This window comes from Artibeus jamaicensis, unplaced genomic scaffold (genome assembly GCF_021234435.1).
Source record: "Artibeus jamaicensis isolate MK-2021 breed Jamaican fruit bat unplaced genomic scaffold, CSHL_Jam_final contig_477, whole genome shotgun sequence".
NCBI classification, from domain to species: domain Eukaryota; kingdom Metazoa; phylum Chordata; class Mammalia; order Chiroptera; family Phyllostomidae; genus Artibeus; species Artibeus jamaicensis.
This window is the reverse complement of record NW_026521854.1, coordinates 8,956,190-8,978,521: the sequence shown is the minus strand read 5'-3', so window position 1 is coordinate 8,978,521 and position 22,332 is coordinate 8,956,190. Positions and strand designations below refer to the sequence as shown.

The 22,332-nt window shown below is 45.5% G+C and overlaps 1 protein-coding gene and 1 pseudogene across 1 annotated transcript; one reads left to right on the top strand and one right to left on the bottom strand.

Annotated features, from left to right (window-relative positions):
• Window positions 1–9,695: 9,695 nt before the first annotated feature.
• On the bottom strand, window positions 9,696–15,455 carry LOC119061698 (transmembrane protein 70, mitochondrial-like; annotated as a pseudogene).
• Window positions 15,456–16,904: 1,449 nt separating this feature from the next.
• On the top strand, window positions 16,905–22,054 carry CCDC105 (coiled-coil domain containing 105). Its single transcript, XM_037162324.2, has 7 exons — window positions 16,905–17,474; window positions 18,617–18,721; window positions 20,117–20,315; window positions 20,638–20,804; window positions 20,935–21,030; window positions 21,120–21,233; window positions 21,824–22,054. The coding sequence occupies exons 1-7, from the start codon at window positions 16,905–16,907 to the stop codon at window positions 22,052–22,054; spliced, it is 1,482 nt and encodes a 493-aa protein (XP_037018219.1).
• The last annotated feature ends 278 nt before the right edge of the window (window positions 22,055–22,332 follow it).

Sequence of the window (22,332 nt, the reverse complement as noted above, 5' to 3'; positions counted from 1 at the left end):
AACAGAAAACTCAGGGAATCTCAGTAGAGTATGGACTTTAATAATAATGTATCAATATTGGCTCATTAATTATAACAAACATATACTAGCAGACAGTGTTAATAATAAGGGAAATTTGGGGAGTGGAGAGGATATAGGAATTCCCCATACAATCCTGCCAAATTTCTTGTAAATCTAAGATTATTCTAAGAAATCATGTCTGTTGATTGAAATGACCCTAGACAGTACAGGGAATAAAGTCAATAGTGCAATAACTTTGCATGGTGACAGATGGTAACTAAACTTATTGTGGTGATCAGTCGCATCATAAGGTATATAAATGTTGAATCACTATGCTGTATACCTGAAGCTAATACAATATTGTATGCCAATTATACTTTAATTTAAAAAATTAATGAAAGTAAAGTAAAGTAATAAGACCCTGGATGACCAAGAATTTGTATCTAGATAGGTTACACCTGTTCATCTTTACTATATTAGAAATTAAAACTGAGAAAGTTTTAAAATATTTACTCATTTTAACATAATATAAAGAGAATATTTTAATGAAAAATAACATTTCCAAAAACAATAAAAAATTACTGACAAGCAAGATATCACAGTTTTGCAAACTGCTTTGATGTCCAGCTTAACAGAGACAAAGTGAGGCTCTCACACAGCTGGCCCTTATTACATGCAGAGTCCGTGTTAGCACCTTCATTCCAACCTGCTTGGAACCCAGGATCACCGCTCGAGGCACTTCTGTGGCCATGAGTGAGCATGCGCAGAGCGATGCCGGGTTCGAACTGGCCCACAGGCGTGTTCCCATTGAGGTGAAGCAAGGCCACGCTCTGCCTTCTTGGTTCAGTTGTCATGCTGTAAAAGATGTCATTTTCATGGTCTATTTGGTGCCATGTTTTTCTCATTTTTGTGCTTTTTGTAGATTTTAAAATGGCTCCCAACCATAGTGCTAAAGTTTGTTGGCATAAGAAGGCTGTCCTGTGCTTGTGGAGAAAATGTGTCAGACAAGCTTCATTCAGGTGTGAGTCATAATGCTGTTGGCTGTGAATTTGATGTCAGTGAACCATATAGAGATATTTATGAATTATTACCTATGGTGTATATGTGTGTGTGTGTATATATATATATATATATTTTTTTTTCTTGAAACAGAAACACCCGTAAAACAGAGGTAAGTAATGATTAGCTGATGACTGCTTGATAAAAGTTTTGTGAGCAGAGGCTCACAGCATCCTAACCCAGTGTATCTGCCTAGGAGCAATACTTTCTCTGCTAATTCAGTGTTTGCCCAACTTTATAGAATAAAACTACCATGAATAATGAGAAGAAAATGTATCTTATGCATTGAATCTGTCAGGATATGTTGTTTTGATTAAAGTATATGAAGAAAGTTTAACCTCACATGAACAGGTACCTTGAAAAGGAAACAGAATATTTTGATCAGCTTCTCAAGTAAGAGTGACTATTCTTTGAGACCACACCAAAACTCGACACATTCCAGTTTCCTAAAGAGCAGTTGCAGTGTGAGGTCTGAATTGCCAGTGGAGTTTTTGTACTTTTTAAGTTAACATTAAAATCCATTGAGTGCATCTTTTCACCTGTGCATGATTTTAAAACATTATGCACTAGTCATTTAAAAAATATCAGTTCACTGAGATAGATCCTCCAAATATTAAAACATTTTCTTATTCAGTATCCAAAATGAGTGCAAAAAAGTCCAAAGTTAACAAAGTATCAACATTTCCAAAGAAAGATGGGATCAGAATTCCTGATTTTCCTTTTGCTCCCGGCTGCCATGTGGCTTCACTCAACACTCACTGATTCTGTCTTTAAATTTTTATAACACAATTTTCATTAAAAAATTCCAAGGGTTTTTGAGGGATTCCCTCCTCGCATTTCACTGCTTTGAAATGAGACATAAACCTAGACTTCTTGTCTATCTCATTACCCTATTCATTTATTTTTTGTTTGTTTTTTGGTTTTTTTTTTAAGATTTTACTTATTTTTAGAGAGGGTAAGGGAGGGAGAGAAACATCAATGTGTGCTTGCCTCTAGCGCGTCCCCCCCACTGGGGACCCTGCCAGAATCCAGGCATGTGCCCTAACTGGGAATCAAATGGGTGGCCCTTTGGTTCAGAGGCCTTCACTCAACCACTGAGCCACACCAGCCAGGGCCCTATTCATTTATTTTTAAACCATTTTATTGAGGTATAACTGACATGTAAAAAGCTGAACACACTATATACAACTCGATGAGTTGGGGGATAAGTATACACCCAGGAAACTATTGCCACCATCAAGGCCATAAACATACCCATCACCTCTCAAAGTTAATATCCCAATGTTACTTATTTTAATCACAGAACTTGGGGCACTCCCTTGCACCTTGCACCCAAACAGAGTGCCCCACTCTTACCCTCACCCTGGCCCTCTGAGTCTCTCTCTCATTATCTCAATAAGGGAAAGGCTTCTTGCTTCCCTTTTACAGATGTAAAAGGGACTCACAAGCTACCTCATTAAGCCAGAGTCTGAGCCCACCCCACTCTGACCAGTGGCTCTGGCTGTGGCCCTGGCAGAAGGCAGGCAGGCCAGCCCAGATGGAGCATCCCCAGGCTGTCCCAGATGACGGCCCTCTCTGCAGGATGGGGCCTGAGCAGGGGCTGAGCCAAGAGGAGCCTGAGACAGGAGGAATCGAGGCTAATTCCTCTGTGTGAAGAACTCCCTATTAATTAATTAGGGCAGAGCTTGCCTAAGGCATCCCCGCAGCCCCCAGAGTCATTAAGGAAGAGGGGGGTCTCATTATCAACTGTCAGATTCCCCATCGTTCCCAGGGCCCCAGAGGGAGCAAAGGAGAAGGGAGAGAAGGCCAGGTCCCTCCTTCTCCAACCAGCGCCCCCACCACTCCTTATTACCAGAGTGGCCTGATATGCAGGTAAAATGTCTGAAACTGCAAGCAGAATTTCAGGGGAGAAAAGAAGAGAAGAGTCAGAGATAAGGGCGTGTTTATTCCACACCCCACCCCCAAATTCAGCCTGCATTTATACTGATGTGAGATATTTAGAATAGGTGAATCTACAGAAACAGAAAACAAATTAGTGGCTGTCAGGGGCTGGAGTGAGCAAGGGATGGAGAGTGACTGCTCATGGGTGCAGGGTTTCCTTTGGAGTAATGTATAAAGTTCTAGAACTAAATGTTGGTTGCACAATATCATGAATGTAGTTAATACCACTGAATTGTGACTTTTAAGTGATTGCAGTGGCTAGAGTGGTAATTATTTGCAACACACAGATATATCAAATCATCACATTCTTAAATTTACACGTTATATGTCAATTATACCTCAATAAAGCTGGAAAAATGGTTACAATAGTAAATTTTGTTATGTGTACTTTACAGTAAAACATCGGTCTCCTTCTAGCTCATGATTATTTATTCAACATTTATGAGCACCTGTTCTGTGCCCAGCGTCATTCTAAGCAGGGAAGCATGGCCCTGCCCTCAGAGCTCTGTCTCGATGACAAATGGCACCAGAGGCCTTCCCTCTGGCCTGCTGGAACACTCTCCTTCCTCCCCTGCTTCTGTGTCCTAGGAGGAAGACGCCCGAACTAGTGGGTGCCTGAACCATTCATGTACTATTTTTTCTATGTATGCACACTGTGATAAACTTTAATTTATAATTTAGATACACTAAAAGATTAACAATAATAATAAAATAGAACAAGTATAACAATATACCGTAATAGAACTCATGTGAATGGTTTTGGGGCCATGATTAAGTGAAATCAGGGTGACTTGAATGCAAGCAGCACAATACCATGACCGTCATCCTGAAAACCCAGATGGCTACTCAGCGACAAATGTGAGGGAGTGTCTACAGCATGCAAACCAGGAACAAAGGGATGAGCCGCATTCCTGCTGGGGCACAGTGGGATGGCTCAAGATTTCATCATGCATGCTACTCAGAAGTGGAACACAGTGTAAACCTTATAAATTGTTTATTCCTGGAATTTCCCATTTAATATTTTCAGATCACTACTGACCACAGATAACTGACACTGCAGGAAACAAAGCCATGGATAAAAGAGGACTACTGTAAATTAAATTAGCCATCAAAACTTGAAAATAGAAACTTCCGCCAAGATGGAGGCATAGGTGGAAGCACTGTGCCTCCTCCCACAACCAAGTTTAAAAACAACAAAGTTTTAGCAACAAAACCACAGAAAATTGAACTTCACGGTAGTCTGACAACAACGAACCCTTCAGCCAAACCAGTAAGAGGGGCACAGTCAGCAGCAGAGTGGGGTAAGGCAGGAAAGATCCACTGGACCACCCGGGTGCGCAACACAGGCATGCCAGCAGCCTTAGGAGGATCCCAAATGTGGAGAAGCGGGCGGACCCACTGAGGGCGCGAGGAGGTGGACTCACTGAAGGCTGACCACAGTCACACATTTGCGTGTAGAAAAACTGGTGAAGGAGGGAGTGGTGAGACAGACCGTGCAAGCCCCAGTGGCAGAAAGCGGCAGAGGGGACCACCATTGTCCCTCTCTGACCCCGCCCCCACCTACAGGGTCACAAACCAGAGACCGGGGTGGCCCCGCCCTGGTGAACAACAAAGGCTCCGCTCCTCATACCTAACAGGCACGAACAGATAAAAACATGGCTCAAGAAGAACTTAGAGCCCCAGAGCCAATAAATCTAAGTGATGAAGAAATAGCAAAACTTTCAGATGCACAGTTCAAAACACTGGTGATCAGGATGCTTACAGAACTGGTTGATTTTAGTCACAAATTAGAGGAACATATGAAGGCTAAACTAATTGAAATGAATGGAAATGCACAAGAAACCAATAGTAATGGAAAGGAAACTGGGACTCAAATCAAAGGAGTGGACCAGAAAGAGGAAAAAAATGACCAAACAGAAAAGAATGTAGAAACAAGAATTCAAAAAAATGAGGAGAGGTTTAGGAACCTCCAGGACATCTTTAAACGTTCCAACATCCGAATTATAGGGGTGCCAGAAGGGGAAGAGGAACAGCCACGAGTGGAAAACTTACTTGAACAAACAATAAAAGAGAACTTCCCCAATCTGGCAAAGGAAATAGACTTCCAGGAAATCCAGGAAGCTCAGAGAGTCCCAAAAAAGTTGGACCCAACAAGGAACACACCAAGGCACATCATCATTACATTAGCCAAGATTGAAATGAAGGAGAAAATCCTAGAAGCAGCAAGAGCTAAGGGGACTGTCACCTACAAAGGAGTTCCCATCAGACTGTCAGTGGATTTCTCAAAAGAGACCTTACAGGCAAGAAGGGGCTGGAAAGAGGTATTCCAAGTCATGAAATCCAAAGACCTACATCCAAGATTGCTCTATCCAGCAAAGCTTTCATTTAGAATGGAAGGGCAGATAAAGTGCTTCTCAGATAAGATCAAATTCAAGGAGTTCATCATCACCAAGCCCTTATTATATGAAATGTTAAAGGGACTTATCTCAGAAAAAGAAGATAAAAAAGATGAACAGTGAAAGGACAGCAAACTCACAGTTATTAAGAACCACACCTAAAACAAAAGCAAACTAAGAGGACAGCTAGATCAGGAGCAGAACCATAGAAATGAAGATCACATGGAGGGTTAGCAACAGGGGAGTGGGAGGAGGAGAAGGGGGGAGAAGGTACAGAGAATAATTAGCATAGATGGTAGGTAGAAAATAGAAAGGGGGGAGGGCAAGAATAGTAGGGGAGATATAGAATCTAAAGAACTTGAAACACATGGTCATAAACTAAAGGGGGAGAACAGTGAGGAAGGGAGTGTGCAGAGTGGAGGAGAATGAAGAGGGGAATAGAACAACTGTAATAGCATAATCAATAAAATATATTTTAAAATAAATAAATAAAACCTATCGGAAAAAGAAAATCACACAACTATGGGTTACCTTCTTTTAAGACATAATCATTCATGGATATGAAGAACTTAAAGGACTCTACTGTTGCAAACTGACTGATAATTCACATCTCATAGAACATAAAATAAAGCAAGTAAATGAAGAAGTATCCAAGATATAACAAAGAGAGGGATTCTTTTGTATTGATTTGTCTAAACTAACTTTCTGGTTGCCTGGAAATACTGGCGTTTCAGAGGCAATTGTTGTTTTTATTCTTTTCATCTCTTTCAGTTTTATAAGCTGTTGTACACAATGTGCCCCCTCTTATGTGGACCTGCAATAAAGGAGAAAGAGTGGGAGAGAAACAAAAAAAACTTGAGAATAAATAAAATTCAAATAACAGGCAACGAGAGGAGTTGTCTAACGTCCTTGGTGGCGAAGACAGGAGGTGGAGAGCCCTAGAAACAGATACACAAAAAAGCAGCCTCACTGTCAGGGAAAAGGGTGAGGAACAGCGGACAGAAATCTTAAACTTTTCTTATGATCAAGGTAATTTATGTTCATTGTAGAAAATTTGGAAAATGCAGAATGTGTAAAAGAAAACAAAAGAATCATGCAAATCCATTTTTATACACCAATAACAAACTATCAGAAAGGAAAACTAAAAGAGCAATCCCATTCACACTGTATCAGGAACAATAATAAAATACCTAAGAATAAATTTAACCAAGGAGGTAAAAGACCTCTACTCAGAAAACAGAAGACATTGAAGAAAGAAATCATAGAAGACACTAATAAGTACTATATCATGCTCACAGAGGTGAAGAATTAACATCATTAATGTGTCCATACTAACCAAAGCAATCCACAAGTTCAACACAATTTCCATCAAAATATCAATGGTATTTTTCACAAAACTAGAACAAATAATCCAAAAAATGATCATGGAAACACAAAAAATACAAATAGCAACAGCGATCTTGAATAAGAACAAAGTGGGAGGTATCAAAGTCTCTGATGTCACTGCTTTGTGATAGAAGCCCCTGCTTCAAGATTACAGTAATCAGAACAGCACGGTGCTGGCATAAAGACAGACACGCTGATCAGGGCAATGGAATAGTAGCCCAGAAATAAGCTCATGACAATATGATCAATTAATCTACGTCAAAGGAAGCAAAAACACACAATGGGGTAAAGACAATTTACTCAATAAATGATGTTGGAAAAATTGAACAGATATGTGCAAAAACGTGAAGCTAGACCACCTTCTTACATCATAGACAAGAATAAACTCAAAATAGATTAAAGACTTACATGTAAGACTTGAAACCATAAAAACCCTAGAAGAAACCATAGGCAGTAAAATCTTGGACATTTCTCATAACAATATTTTTTTCTAATATATCTCCTCAAGCAAGAATTTACACAAAAGAAAAAATAAACAGGTGGGACTACATCAAACTAAAAAAAGTTTTACACAGCAAAGGAAACTGTCACCAAAATGCAAAGACAACATACTGAATGGGAAAAGATATTCACCACTGATACATCTGATAAAGAGTTAATACCCCAAATTTATAAAGAACTCATATAAAGAACGCCAGAAAAAGAAACAACCCAATTAAAAAATGGGCATAGGACCAGAATAGACATTTCTCCAAAGAGGACATACAGGTGGCCAACAGATGTATGAAAACTTGTTCAACATCACAAATCATTGAAGAAATGCAAGTTAAAACCACAGTGAGATACCACCCCACACCAGTCAGGATGGCTGTCATAAAAACTGAACAAACAAGTGCTGACAAGGATGTGGAGGAAAGGGAACACCGGTGCACTGTTGGTGACAATGCAGACTGGTGCAGCCACTGTGGAAAACAGCGTGGAGGTTCCTCAAATGGAACTGCCTCATAACCCAAAACACTAATTCAAAAGGATACGTGCACCCTCGTGTTCATTGTCGCAATATTTACAATCGCCAAGATATGGAAGCAGCAAGTGCCCATCAATAGATGAGTGGGTAAAAAAGCTGTGGTACATACATACGATGGAATATGCTTGGCCATAAAAAAGAGTGAAATCTTACTTTTTGCGACAGCATGGATGGACCTAGAGGGTATTATGCTAAGTGAAATAAGTCAGACAGAGAAAGACAAATGCCATATGATCTCACTTACATGTGGAGTCTAAAGAACAAAATAAGTAAACAATAGAAACAGAGTCATAGACACAGAGAACAGACTGATAGTTGCCAGTGGGGGTGGAGTTGGGGGTGCTGGGTGAAAAAGGTGAAGGGATTGAGAAGCACAAATGGGTGGTTACAGAGCAGTCACAGAGATGTTGATTACTGCACAGGGAATATAGTCAATAATACGATAACAACTGTGCACAGGGCCAGCAGGGTACTTGAAATACGGGCGACCATTCTGTGAAGTACATGATGGTTGTCCAATCACTGTGCAGTACATCTGAAACTAATACAGAATAATATTGAACCATAAACTATAATTGAAAATTGTTTTAAATGTCCCACAAGTCCTGTTCATAACCTGCACTAAAATGTTGGATTATTTTCGAGTGGGGATATTTTTCCTAGTTTGAAATTAGAATCATGCCTACATGCTACAGCACTGATAAACCATGAGGACGTTAACTGAGTGAATAAGCCAGGCACAAAAAGACAAGTGCTGTGTGACTCCACTTCTAGGAGGTCCCTAGAGGAGTTGGACTCAGAAAGACGGGAAGGATGGTGGGTTCCAGGAGCAGTGGGTGGAGGAGAGAATAGGGAGTTGTATTTAATGGGGACAGTTTCATTTATTCAAATGAAGGGAGTTCTGGAGGTGGCGGTGGTGCGGCTGCACACAGAATGAATGTACTTACTGCCCCTCAACAAAACATTTTAAGATGGTTAAGATGGCCAGTTTTATGTTATGTATATTTTACCATGATTTTTTAATTCTTTCGTTGCTTTTTTTTTTTTTTTAGAGAGAGAGATATTGATGTGAGAGAGAAACACCAACTGAGAGAAACATCGATTGGTTGCCTCCGATACGCTCCCTGACGGGGGATTGAACCCTCAGCCGAGGTATATTCCCTCACAGGGGATCAAATCCTCAACCTTTCATTTTATGGGATGACTAACTGAGCCACACCGGCCAGGGCTTTACCATGATTTTTTTTTTTTTTAATAGAATCATGTGCCCTGGCTGATGTCACTCAGCAGATTGAGTGCAGCCTGCAAGCCAAAGGGTCACTGGTTGATTCCCAGTCAGGGTACATGCCCAAGTTGCAGGCCGGGCCCCCAGTAGGGGGCACTCGGGAGCTAACCACACATTGATGTTTCTCTCCCTCTCTCCTTCTTTTCCCCTCTTTCTAAAAATAAATAAATACACTCTTTTAAAAAATAAAAATAGAACCATTTTTTTGGCAATTTGTTTTCCTGCTTATGATATTTATTAGATGGTGATGATGATGAATTATTAATTCAATCAGACATGATCTTAGTGGTTTATTTTTTTTTAACAGAAAACAAAAGTAGCCCTGGCTGGTGTAGTTCAGTGGATTGAGCAAGGGTCTGTGAACCACACGATCACGGTTCAATTCCCAGTCAGGGTATATGCCTGGGTTGCAGGCCAGTTCCCAGCAGGGAACTCATGAGAGGCAACCATACATTGATATTTCTCTCCTTCTCTCCTTCCCTTCCTCTCTAAAAATAAATAAATAAAATCTTAAAAAAAAAGAAAACAAAAGTAAAGGTAATGTTACTATTATAGATTGGGACATAAATCATATTTAAGCACAAACGTAAAAACAATACATTCATTGCTCATCTTTAACCTGTTTTGTTTTCACTTGTTTTTCCATAACAAACGTGAATTGTTTGTCATAATCCATTAGATGGTCATAGTCTTCAGGGATTTGCAGAGACCTGTATTAACTAACACTGCTTTCGTTTTAGCATCAAATGTGGTAAACACATGTGTGCTGTTTGGAATCCTCACCACATTCTGGTAAAACACTGTCCACGTTTCTCAAAGACGTTATAAGTAACAGCTTTATAATTAATTGTCTGCCGGGGCCCCTAGTGCAACCGAATGACCTAGCCTTTTGTCACAAAGGGCAGCGGTGCTGGGGTGGTCACTATAAAGCTTTCTCTGATGCCATAAAATGAGAGCTGCAAAGACAGGTTTTCAAATATGCATGATATTATTTTTTGCAAAAATGTGTGATGGAAATGCAAGGCTGATACCACTTGCCTGATGAGAGGAACATTTCATACCAAACAGTGTTGGGGCCAGATTCCCAGTGTAAATCAGCCTTCCATCTTCTGAGTTTTCATCTTCGGTACGTAAGCATCGAACACCTGTCTCCTAGCAGAACTGTTGGCCGGGAATGCCAGGAGAGTGGCTCCTAGCAGCCGGAGCTCCCACCGCGAGGAGCCCGGGGGCTTTCACCACTGACCCTGTCCCCTGCCCAGCCACAGTCCGGCGCCCAGGGCCGCTAGGCCACCGCCAGGAGCAGTATTCTGGCGAGAAGTAGCAACAAACAGCACAGCGCTGCCGCGGCCACAAATGCTGAAGGCCTGCTCCTCACCCAACCACTTATGGTTTGTTTCACTTTCTCATTTTCCATCTCCTCCACTGCATGAGAAACTCCTTAAGGGAAGGAACTTTGCCTCTTGTCACTCTCGGCTCCTGATTCTTAGCCCAGTGCCTGACACAGAGCCGGGGCTCAGTTACACTTGTCCAATAACTTGATCAATCAATCCACCATCAGGAAAGAGATTTTTCTGATGGGTACCCCAGTCCATACTTCACTCACCTCCAACCTGCTCTGACCCCGGGAGATGGCTCCTTGCTCCTGGAAATCTGGCAATTGGGGTGGACTTAAAGGAGGCTCCAGCAGGAGGCAAGAGGAGTGTTGAGGTTGAGGTGGGAAACTAGCATATAAAAGATGAGCTCAGAAAGCCAGGAGAGGAAACAGCTGCCTTTCTCTGGTTCTGCTCTTTGAGCATTGAGGAGGTGCCCCAGGTGTGCACAGGTGACAGGGATTGCCACATGGAGAGACAGGCCAGGAGTAGGCAAGGGACCTCAGACTAAAGAGACAGATGTCATTATATTAGTTTTCTAGGACTTCCGTAACAATATACCACAAACTGGGTGGCTTTTTAACAATAGGAATGTATTCTCTCATAGTCCTGGAGGCCAGAGTCTGAAACCGAGGTGTCGACAGAGTCATGCTCCCTCCAAAGGCTCTGGGGGAGAATCCTTGTATCTAGTAGTGACCAGCAACCCGTGATGCTCCTCAGCGTACAGATGCAGCCCTCCAGTCTCTGCCTTCTTCTTCATGTGGCCATCTCCCCTGCGTGTCTCTGTACCTTCACATAGCCTTCTTATAATGCAAGGACAACAACCATTGGATTACCGTCCCACTCCACTCCAGTATAACCCTGTGTTAACTGATGACATCTGCAAAGACCCTCTTGCAAACAAGGCCACATTTACCAAGTACCTGGAGTCAGGACTTCAACGTATCTTTCTGAGGGGAAACAGTTCAACTCATAACAGTGGGTAAGGCCTCCCACCTAATTGGGCTTCCCCCATTGAAAAAAAAAAAAAACATGCTTGTAAGTTGATTAGCCAGAACATGAATGTCCATGGTAGAAGCAGCAGAAAGTTTTGGTTAATCCACACATGGACCATGTCCAAGCATGGCAGAGCCTATCATTCAGTCATTCAACAAATAAGGCCTGCTTTATGGCAGGAACTAAGCTAGGCAGCATAGATTCAGTGAGGACTAAGAGATAAGAGCCCCATTAAAGAGCTGATATCTAGAGACAGAGATCACCCACTGAGGAGTGCTATGAGGGGAGGAATATAGCATGGCATGGCAGTATGACCCTTAGACCAGATGGTCAGGGAAGAGCCCTTTAGGATATAAGGCTTGAGCAGAAACGTAAAGGATGAGAAGGAGTAAACCATATGAAAATACAGAATAATTACAGTCAGGGGACAGCAAACACAAAGCCCATGAGATTAAACAAGTTTGGTAAATCAGAGCACCAACATGGCTAATCCTTAATGATGTAAGGACAGAGTGTTGGGACGTTGGGAAGGAAAGGTGGACAGAATGTACACCTTTACATTATGGTAAGGAACTCAGATGCTATTCTAACTTGGCATTTGCCTCACTAAACCTGCCCATTGGTCTTAAAGCCACAGTCACTCTAATCTGACAAGTAATACCTAAATCCAGGGAGAGGATGAGGAATGAGAAGTGAATGGAAGACAGAAACCTAATGTGTTAGTTAGCAATGGTGCCTAACAAGCTATCACAGAACTTAACAGCTTAAAACAACAAATATTTATTTTATGGGTACCTGTGGGTCAGGAATCTGGTCTTGCATTAGCTGAATACTCTCTCCAGGCTGCAGACAAAATGCCAGCTGGCACTGCTGTCTCATCTGAAGGCTGAACTAGGGAAGGCTGTGCTTCAAAGCTCACTTGTGTGGTGTTGGCAGGACCCCGTTCCTCACAAATATTGGACTGAGGATTTCAGGTCCTTGCTGGCTGAAGGCCAGAGGCTCCCTCAATTGCTTGCCACATGGGTCTCTCCATCTCTGAAAAAGCAAGGAAGATAGAAGACATGATCTCTTATAACCTAATCTTAGAACTAGCACTCTTTAATTTTTGTCATATTCTGTTGGTTAGAACTAGATCCTGTCCATGTGCAAAAGGAGGGGATTACACAGGGCTTGAAGACCAAAAGATGGGGACCACGTGGGACCAACTTTAAGGCTGGAGAACACTCTGTTTGAGGGGGTAGATGGCAGACAACCAGCCTGTGAAGGAACAAGACCAGAGGCAAAAGGAAAAAGTGTGAAAGAGTACAGGGGAGGAGATTCACATTTCAGGTGGCAGATAATTTCAGATTCTATCTACAGGTCAAATTGAATGGCATGGAAAAGAAATTATGAAATTTGTCCATTGCAGGAGAACATGAATAACTTTTGCCTGAACCATTTTAGGGGACTGATGGGGACTAAAGCCATACAGACCAGTCCTTTTTCCTTACCAACTAGCAGGGTCACCACCTTTGCAATAGGTGACTGGGAAAAGCCAGGAAGAACCCCCTCTCCCAGCCTGGGGCTTCCCACTGTCTCCTGACCCTCCCCCAGGAAAGCGACCTCATTTCTCAAAGACAAAACTGATTCTAGGTCACATCCCCCTGGAATGAGAGACCAACTGATGTGATTATCTCCAAGAGAAAGGGGGGCACCTACTAAAAGTAGGACCTGGTGCCCCAGAAGGGAAGACATCAGGGAACCGGAAAAGGGGTCTCTGATAATTACTTGCCAAGCTTTCGGAGTGAAGGGCATCACCATGCAATACCAAAGGAAAAAAGTAAAGAAAAACTAGAAGTTTTAGAAGGTTTTTCCCCCTCATATACCCTGCATTTTCACCCTATTTAATCCAAGAGAATTCTGCCCCCCATTTTGTAATACTCATTATATAGAATAGGTGATCCTAGCAAAGACGGCCACAAAAAGGAATTTCTGTAAAGCAACCTTTATTAGGAAAATCAGAGAGCTGATTTCACAAATGTGATGCCCCACTGGCCTCAGTTAGAAACATTTGAGCTTCAGGATACAGAGAGGAGGGACATGTGCATAATTTTATTTATTTATATATATATATATATATATATATATATATATATATATGTACGTGTGTGTGTATGTATATACATGTGGATAGATACAAATATGTATAGTAGTGGGGAAAAGTAGGTTTAGAGTTGTGAGTATATGAAACAGTTTATTCTTGTATTATTGACCCCATGAACCACTGTAAACCTAATTTTGCCTATGCCTGTACATGTGGGGAGGGGAATTTAGAGAAACGGCTAGAGCAAAATCAAAATATGTTTAGAATAGATATCACTGGGTAACAAAAATTACAGCTGGTTCTTATTGTCTTCATTATATTTTTCTGCATTTTATACAATGTGAATCATTACTTTCACAACATAAAAATGGGCTTGTTAGCTTAAGAGAGGTATTTGAGTTGGAGGAATAGTGAAAATTTTTCCCAGCCTTGGCTTATGTATATAAATGTTTCTGTACATTTTTCTGAGCATCATTTCTGTCCAGCCACATGTAGTTGAATCTCTTGGCAACTGAGAGTTAATCCCAACCCTACTATGGTTCCCTCCAGGCACCTGCTGTTTTAGTCTGTTTGAACCACTGTAACAGAATAGAAGACTGGTGGCTTATAAACAATGGAAGTGTATTGCTCACAAGGCCAAGGTGCCAGCCAACTTAGTGTCTGGTGAAGGCCCACTTCCTGGTTCACAGATGCCGTCTTCTCACTGTCTTCACGTGGCAGACGGGATAAGGGAGTTCTCTGGGGTCCTTTTTATGAGAGTCCTAGTCCCATTCATGAGGGCTCCACTCTCATAGCCTAATCACCTCCCAAAATCCCCACCTCCTATATCCTCACATTGGGCATTAGAATAACATGAATTTGGGGGGGGGGGGGCAGGAACACAAACATTCAGTCTACAGAACCCGCCAACCCAAGCTGTGACCAACAGGCTTTGAAAGCAGAGCAGAAGATGGTTTACCTATTCCTCAAACACAGGCACACGTCTCAAGCTACGGAAAATTTTCCAAAATCGGCCATAAAAACCAGGGATGGAGGTGAGTTTTAGAAGTAGATAAAAACTGGGGTTGGGAGATGAAAATGAGAAGTTGGTGGACTGAGCAATGGGCAGTAGTAAGTAAGCATTGATTTCATGCTCAGACCGTAAGAATGGTAGATACTGGGAGTGTGTTGGTATGAATAAGTTGAACCAATTAAAGGCCAGAATAGGACAGACCACACCTCCACCTATAACCATAATGAATTTCACCATAGACCTATGTTGAAACCAAAATCATCCTTATATAGGTCTGACACAAGAGCAGGAGGTAGTTGGGCACAACAACACTACCCGGTAAAGGTTCTCCATACACCCAGAAGCAAACCAAGATGGTGAAATCCCCCAGCTGGGAAGATGAAAGCCCTAAATGGGAATTAAAGTGAATGCGGATGGTTGAATGCAGAATGTTGGCCCAAGTAAGCTGTCTCCCTAGTTCTTTGTGAACCTCTCTCTGCATCTATTGGTATTAGAAAAGCTCATTCATCTACTCATTCAGATAATAAAAAAGAAAAGTAAGCACTTGCACAGTGCTTACTCTCTGTCAGCCACTATTTAAGCACTTTACTCTTATTAACTCACTTAATCCATGCCACAATCCTATTATGTACTTCACTAGTAAGAAAACAAAGGACACAGAGAAGTCAAGTGACTTTCCCAAGGTCACACAGATGGCAAGTGTCAGAATCATAATTTGAACCCAAGTTGCTTGGCTCTAGAACCTTAACCATGGTTCAAGGGGCCTACTAAATGTCTAAGTAAAGATGTCACTGCTAGAAGGAAACAAGGTGGAGTATGACAGGGGAGGGATAGAGAGCAGCTCTCCCTTTTGTCTTCCCCAGACTCTGACCTACTTCCTATGTTGGAGGAATTCCCCATACGAGTCTCAGTGGAAAACAAAGTCTTTCTTCACCCATGGAAACAGGAAATTCAGACGTGACACATTTTTCCCAGCTTTCCTTGCAGCTAGAGCATAACCATGTGGCATGAGTTCAGGCAATTAGATGCAGCCACCCTGGAGCCTGGGAACTAAAGAGACAAAGAAGCAGGTACCATGGAGAACCCACTCAGTTGCTGCTACAGGGACATCACAGGGACAGCAGATGCAGCTGAGAGTTTTGCAGTACTAACCATGGTGTCCTCAAGAGCTACCACATGTATTTGTTTTGTTTCATTTTGTTTTGGCTGTGATGGTGAGGTCATCTTTTCTGTGTCTTGCACTAAAAATCCTGAGTAAAGGGAGAGAGTGAAGCTTAGCTATATAGTGCTAAGGAAAAATCCCTTGAAGATGGTGATATATGATGTCTGTCCTGAAGATATCCAGCCATGCAATGTGACAAATAGACATTTATTGAAGAAACTTCAAAATACAAGAAGCATTGCACATAGGACAGCGACATCTCAGTTCCTTTTAAAGTAGGCACCTTGGGACCTCACGCAGTTCTCCCAAGCACCATCAGCTGCCCTGTCATATTTTCCTAAATCTAATCTATGATCTGAAATCTCTTCCCTTTCAAAGGTGATGTTAGTTTTGGGAAAAGTCAGAAGCCACAGGGCACCAAACCTGGGCTGTAGGGGAGCCAAGTCACCTGGGTGCACAAGACCTGAGGCACGAGCAGGCGTGTTGTGTGATGAAGCTGCTTATCACCAGTTGCCCAGAGCTGTGGCCTTCTGAGTCATCTGAATAGCTTCTGTGGAGGAATGTTCAAGCTTAGTTTGATGCAGATTTGTTGCTCTACTCACTCAGCCATTTTGAATGCAACAGCCACACAGTACGTGTGCCCACTCCGTGGTGTCAACCACCCCCACTGACTAGTACAGTGAAGGCGTCACTGTTTTCAAATGGGCATTCCAGTCCACTCTCCTTGGCTACCAGGTTAAATGGATGTTGCACAAACTCTTCCGGTTATAACAATGGTTGGACTTTTTCCAGACAGACCTTGTACAAGTGGTGCTCTGAGGACTGAAAAGCAGCCAGACGTGGAAAAACATGGGAAGAGTATTTTACACAGAGAGAGCAGCAAATCCAGAGCTTTGAAGTGCACAAAGGCCTGTGTTACTGGAGGGTAAGAAGCAACAGGGAGAGGTGGGTTAAGGGAGGCCATCTTTCTGAAGGAGCCAATGTTCCAAGCCGCCCCTGCTGACCCCTCCCCCACTTCTGGAACTCCCAGTCTGTGCTCTTGTCCCCGTGGTCATGGTGATGGGCACTCTGTTGCACTCTCACTCTTCAGGCCAGGAAGGAAGTGTGAGTGGTTGGGTGGGGGGTGAGGAGTCCCTGCCTCTCCCTGTGGATGACTCAGTCCAGGCCAGGGCTCCAAGCAAGGGACCATGCCCGTGTTGACACCGCCGGTTGAGAACAGCCAGAACACACGCATTGGGGCTCCGGCATGGCGCGACGCGACCTTGGCCCAGGCGCTGAAAGCACACCAGCTGACAGACCGCTGCGGACAGGAGGCAGTGACCATGTGGCAACCCAAAGACAGCGTGTGGGACCCACACGTGGCACACCACCTCCGCCGGGCCGCCTACATCCGGCCCTGGCGCTTCCGTTCAGAGATGGTTAAAGGCGGCGGCACGGTGGAGAAGCCGCCGCCGGACGAGGGAGTCACGCTGTGGAAGAGCAAAATGAAGCCGCCCGCCTGGCACGCACACCTGCCGCTGCCCCTGAATCGCGATGCGCGGGCTCTGCAGACCGCAGAGGTGGTGCAGGCGCACGCACGCGGGGCTCGCCTCACCGCCGCGCGTCTGGGCCGCGCGCAGCAGCAGATCAATGGGCAGCTGCGGCTGCTGCAGCGCCAGCGCGAGGCTACTGACCACAGGCTCAGCGAGGTGCGCAAGGGCCTGCTAATTAACCAGCAAAGCGTCAAGCTGCGGGGCTACCGGCCCAAGTCTGAGAAGGTGGGACCACCTCCCCACGCCCTGCCCCAAACCCGGTCTCTGAGACCGAGGCCTTCGCTCAGCCTGGAGAAAACCCGCCCCTAGGAAGAACGCCCCTCCCAAGCCCCAGTTCCAGGGAGTAAGGGCACAAGAAGACAGGACACCCCCAAGATGAGGTTCCCTGGACCCCAACGCCAGAAAAGGAGACCCCCCCCACTATGGGGATAAGAACCTCAGCCCCCTCACCTCAGAGGGAGTATGTTTCCCAGTCCCCCAGACAGGAAGAGAAAATGGCACCCCAATGTCAAACTAGATGAAATTCTTCCCAAAGAGTGAAACTCGAAACCCCGAACCCAGGCATGGAGTTACCACCCCACCCACAGGTCCACAGAGTGAGACCCCGTGGGGTCATGAACTCTCAATGCCCGAACCCAGTGACATGCACAGCTGAGAAAAGGGGGCAATGTTCTGGTCCCAGCACATAAAATTCTCCCCAAAATGTTAAAAAATAAAATAAACAAAAATTTTAAAAAACAGCCTCAGTGAGTGACAAACCCTTCCCAGTCCTCATCAGGGGAGAAAAGGTCCTGCCTACAGATTGAGACCCTCAGACTCCCAGCCCTTACACCCAAGAGTTCAATTAAGCCCAGCCAGGGAGAAAGAGAGAGACCACCTACCTAGTCCCCATCCTGTGCAATCTTCCTCTAAAGTGAAACCCTAGACTTGTACCCCAAGGTGGGGGGGGTCTCCCACCTTCCCTAAGGAGGGATGAGACCCCACTCACAGGATGGGATTTCTAGTTCTGGCCCCTAAATTCAGTAAAACCCTAAAAAGGCAATCTCTCATCAGCCCTACAATGAAATTCCTCACATCTAGCTTGGGAGAGGGGATAAGACCATTACCAAGGAAGGGGGACCCCAGACCTAGAGACACCCCCCAAGGTAAAGTCACCTTCACCCTTGCTCACTGAACTCCTACCTATAAATGGAGACACCCCAGCCCCACTCTCTAGCCCCTAAGTGGATAAAGAATTCTCAGAGAGACCCCCACAGGATGGGACTGCCCCCAACTCCATTCTCCAAACCCAGAGTTTATGAGGTTGGCAAACCCTCTACCAACCTGGCCCTCTCCTAAGAGTGTGAGATTCTTTCTTCACTTTCCAGATCCCTGATAAAGCTGACAGTATGCTTACCTGGGAGAAAGAGGAGTTAATGAACATGAAGAGGAAAATGGAGAAAGACATGGAAAACTCAGAGGCCTTGCTCAAGGTCGAGAATACCTGGGACCCAGTGAAGAGGGCTGGAGGAGGACCCCTGGCTGCCCAGCGGGCAAACCGCTCTGACCTTGGGGACTAGCAAGGACAAACGTCTCCACCCACCCACACTGACTTGAAATTACTGTTTCCACTTTGCCCTGAGGGATGGAGCTGGGCCTGAGAATAACAGTGAACACCCTCTCTGTGCCAAGCCCTGTGTGAGTCATTGAGTTAGCTCCTTAAAGCAGTCCTGTGAAATAGAAACTGTGGTCCCCTTATTGAAAATGGGGAAATCAAGGCTCAGAGAGTGATGGCTTCAACCAGGGCACAGGACTGGCCAGTGGCAGGATTATGGTTTCAGGTCAGGTGCCTTTTACTCCCAGCTTTAGTGAGGTATAATTAACCGTTTTTAATTGGATGTATATTTAAAACGCACAACCTGGTGGTTTGATATATGTATACATTGTGAAATCATCACCAAAATCAAGGTAATTAACATATCCATCACCTCACGTACTTTTGTGTGTGGTGAGAACCCTTAAGATCCACCCTTCCAGCAAATTTCAATGATAAAATACATTGTCCCATTGTTGTGCATTAGATCCCAGGACTCACTCATCTGGCATAACTGAAACTTTGTATCTCTTGACCAACTCCCCATTTCTTCCTCCCGTCAGCCCCTGGCAAACGTCATTCTACTATTGGCCTCTGTACATTTGTGTTAGATTCCATATATAAGAGAGATCATATAGTATTGGTTTTTCTACATCTGGTTTACTTCACTTAACATAATATCCTCCAGGTTCATCCATGTTGCCACAAAAGGCAGGATTTCCTTTCTTTTTAAGGCTAAATGATTTATTTTGTAATGATAGGAATTGGATCTGGACAGGGGGTGAGGGTCCAGATGCAATAGATCTGGGGAGAGGGACTGTGAGACCCACTGAGACCTCCTGCTACTGATTAGAGAAGAGGAAGGCAGACCTGAGGCTAAGGATGGGATGAATGCAAGTCAGGGAGGAAAGGGATGGCGCCAGAAGACAGAGATGTGGGTATAGCCAGTGCTACCTCTCCCCTTTACAGATGTCCCCATCGATAGGGCATGGATTTTCTCAGGGTGCCAAGGCAAAGCCAGACACAGAACCTAAGCAATTGACACCCAGCCCACACTGCTCCTCCCCACCCCACTTCCAGTAGTCAGTGGAGGCTTCTGGACAGAGGCTGAGAAGGTGGGATGTCTGAGCCTTGACTTGGAAATCCTTCCTTTCCCACCCCAACTAGGACTGGAGAGTGTCAAAAACGATTTGCAGCCCGCAGCAAAAAGATCAATTCCAGCCACCTCCCCCAGCCTCCCAGCACACTGTCTGCCTTCATCTCTGCCTCTCTCTCTCCCCTTCCTTGCCCCCAGAGCCTGGCCTCTTGCCGAGACACTCTGGCCTTCTATTGTAAGGAGAGGCTCCAAGCTGTGGACTTGATGAACAAGCCATTGGACAAAGTTCTGGAGCAGGCCGGCCGCCACTCCTGGGTGAACCTCTCCCGCGTCCAAACCCCCAGCACTCAGGGTCAGAAAACGCCTCCGCCAGACCCAGTGGGCACGTATACCCCAGGTAGGCCCCCACAGAAAGGAATCCACTATAGTGGGTGCTCACCAGCTCCTCTCCACTTCTCAGCTGCCCCTTTTCTGGAGAACTTTGCCCCGAGACCAAATGAGAGGGCTGAGAGCCAGCCCGCGTCTGGATTAGCTCTCACCCTGCCTGCTCCTGCTTCCCATGCGCTCTCAGTCACTCCTGGAAGCCCCTGACTTTCTTCCAGTCCCTCAGTAAAGCCCCTCACCCATGGCCCACCGTCGCGTGACAATAGAGGGACGCAGAGAGCCAGGGTAGGAGAAAGGAGGGTTTGGCGCCCCATGCGCGTCCCACCCTCCCGCAGAGTGCGCCTCGGCGCTGTGTGAAGCCAAGCAACTGCTGATGGAGTCCAAAGACACCCTGCAAGAAATGGCAAAGGAGGAGAGGGAGATTCGGGAGAAACAGCGGCTGATAAGCGATCGCGTGTGCGCCTCGCTGACCCAAAAGATGCGTGAGACCTCAGAGCTGAAGGTGTGCGTGGTCGCGGTTCACAGGCGGTGGCTGGGGGCTAGGGCGGGGGAGCATCAAGGCCAGAGAAGGGGGACGCAGGAAGAGAGGGGACCGGAAGCCAGCTGATCCCCCTGCGTTCCCACCCACCCAGGAAAGAATGAACATGACCTTGGGACTAATGAGGGGAACCATCCACCGGTGCCAGAAATTCAACCAGGAGATGTATATCACCCACGACCTTGTCAAAGTACGGTTTGAGACAAGGGTCTTCGGGGAGGAGGCCGGGGACACCTGCATAGGCTGGACCTCACTGTTCGGCAAACCGCACTCCGCCAGGGTCCGCTGTCAAAAAGTCACCTGGAGACTCGAGAGAAGCTAGACAGACCCACGGTTCGTGTGTACCAGAGACACGTGGGCACCCAACTCCCCGAGGCCACGCGCCTCGCCCAGGTACGCCCCTCTCGGTTCCCCGTTCTCCTCTCTCTGCCCTGTCTGAGGGGAGGCCCCGCCCTGGTAAGACTTCTTCCTCAAGCACACCTGGCCCAGGTATGATCCTCTCACCCAAGCTTGTCGTTCCTTCAACTACCGCCCAACTGAGTCCCCGCAAATAAGTCCCGGGTCTCAAATAAGTGCCCTCAACCTCTGCCCGCCTCACACCGCCCCAGTTGCTCATGACACGACTCCTCTCTCAGTCTCGGCCTGAGTGGCTCCTTGCACATTTTGCCCAGATGCTCATCCGCATCCCACGCCCAACCCCTCTCTTAACCCTGTCCGGTCGCTGGTTCTTTTGCAGGCACATCTGGCCCAGGTGTGTCTCCCTCAGTCCCAAGCAAGGCCCGCTCCTCCCCAGCTATGCTCCTGTCCAGGCGGGGCCCTTCAGTATGCACACCTGGTCCAGGTGTGCTCCCCCCCCATCCGAGGCCCACCACTTCTTCGCCGCGCTCTTTCACACGCGTACCTGGCCCAGATGTGTCTGCCCACTTCTCCCCCTTCTGGCTACGCTTCGCGGGTCTCCCAGCATGGCCCCGCCTCCTCTCCAGGGCACTGACAAGCTGCAGCGCCACATCTCACACTTAGAAAAGAACCTGGAGGATATGCTCACCACGCACAAGAGCCTCGCCAGCAACCTCCACTGCAAGAAGATCGGGCATGACGTGGACTACAACGTGGTGCGCCTGCGCCTCCGCCAGCGGCACCCGCAGGTGTGCTACCAGCAGGCACAGAACCTGGTCAGAGACTGGGACCCACGCACGCCGCCGCCACGCGTGTAGTCCGGCAACACTGCGGAATAACAGGTGCACCCCCTGCCCCAAAGGCAGGTCCCGCTTGCATGGGCTGGGCCCTTGGAAACACACAGCCTGGTGGCCTTCCCTGTCCCCTAACTTACCCTCCTTCCAAGTGTCCTCTAGCAGAATTATGATTAAAAATAATCATTACATTTATTAGAAACCTGTCATATATCAATCACTTACCCTACAGCGTGTAATGGGTGGTGTATCCTGGAAATTAACAGGATGGATTTGGAACTGACCATGCATGTGCCAAAAAT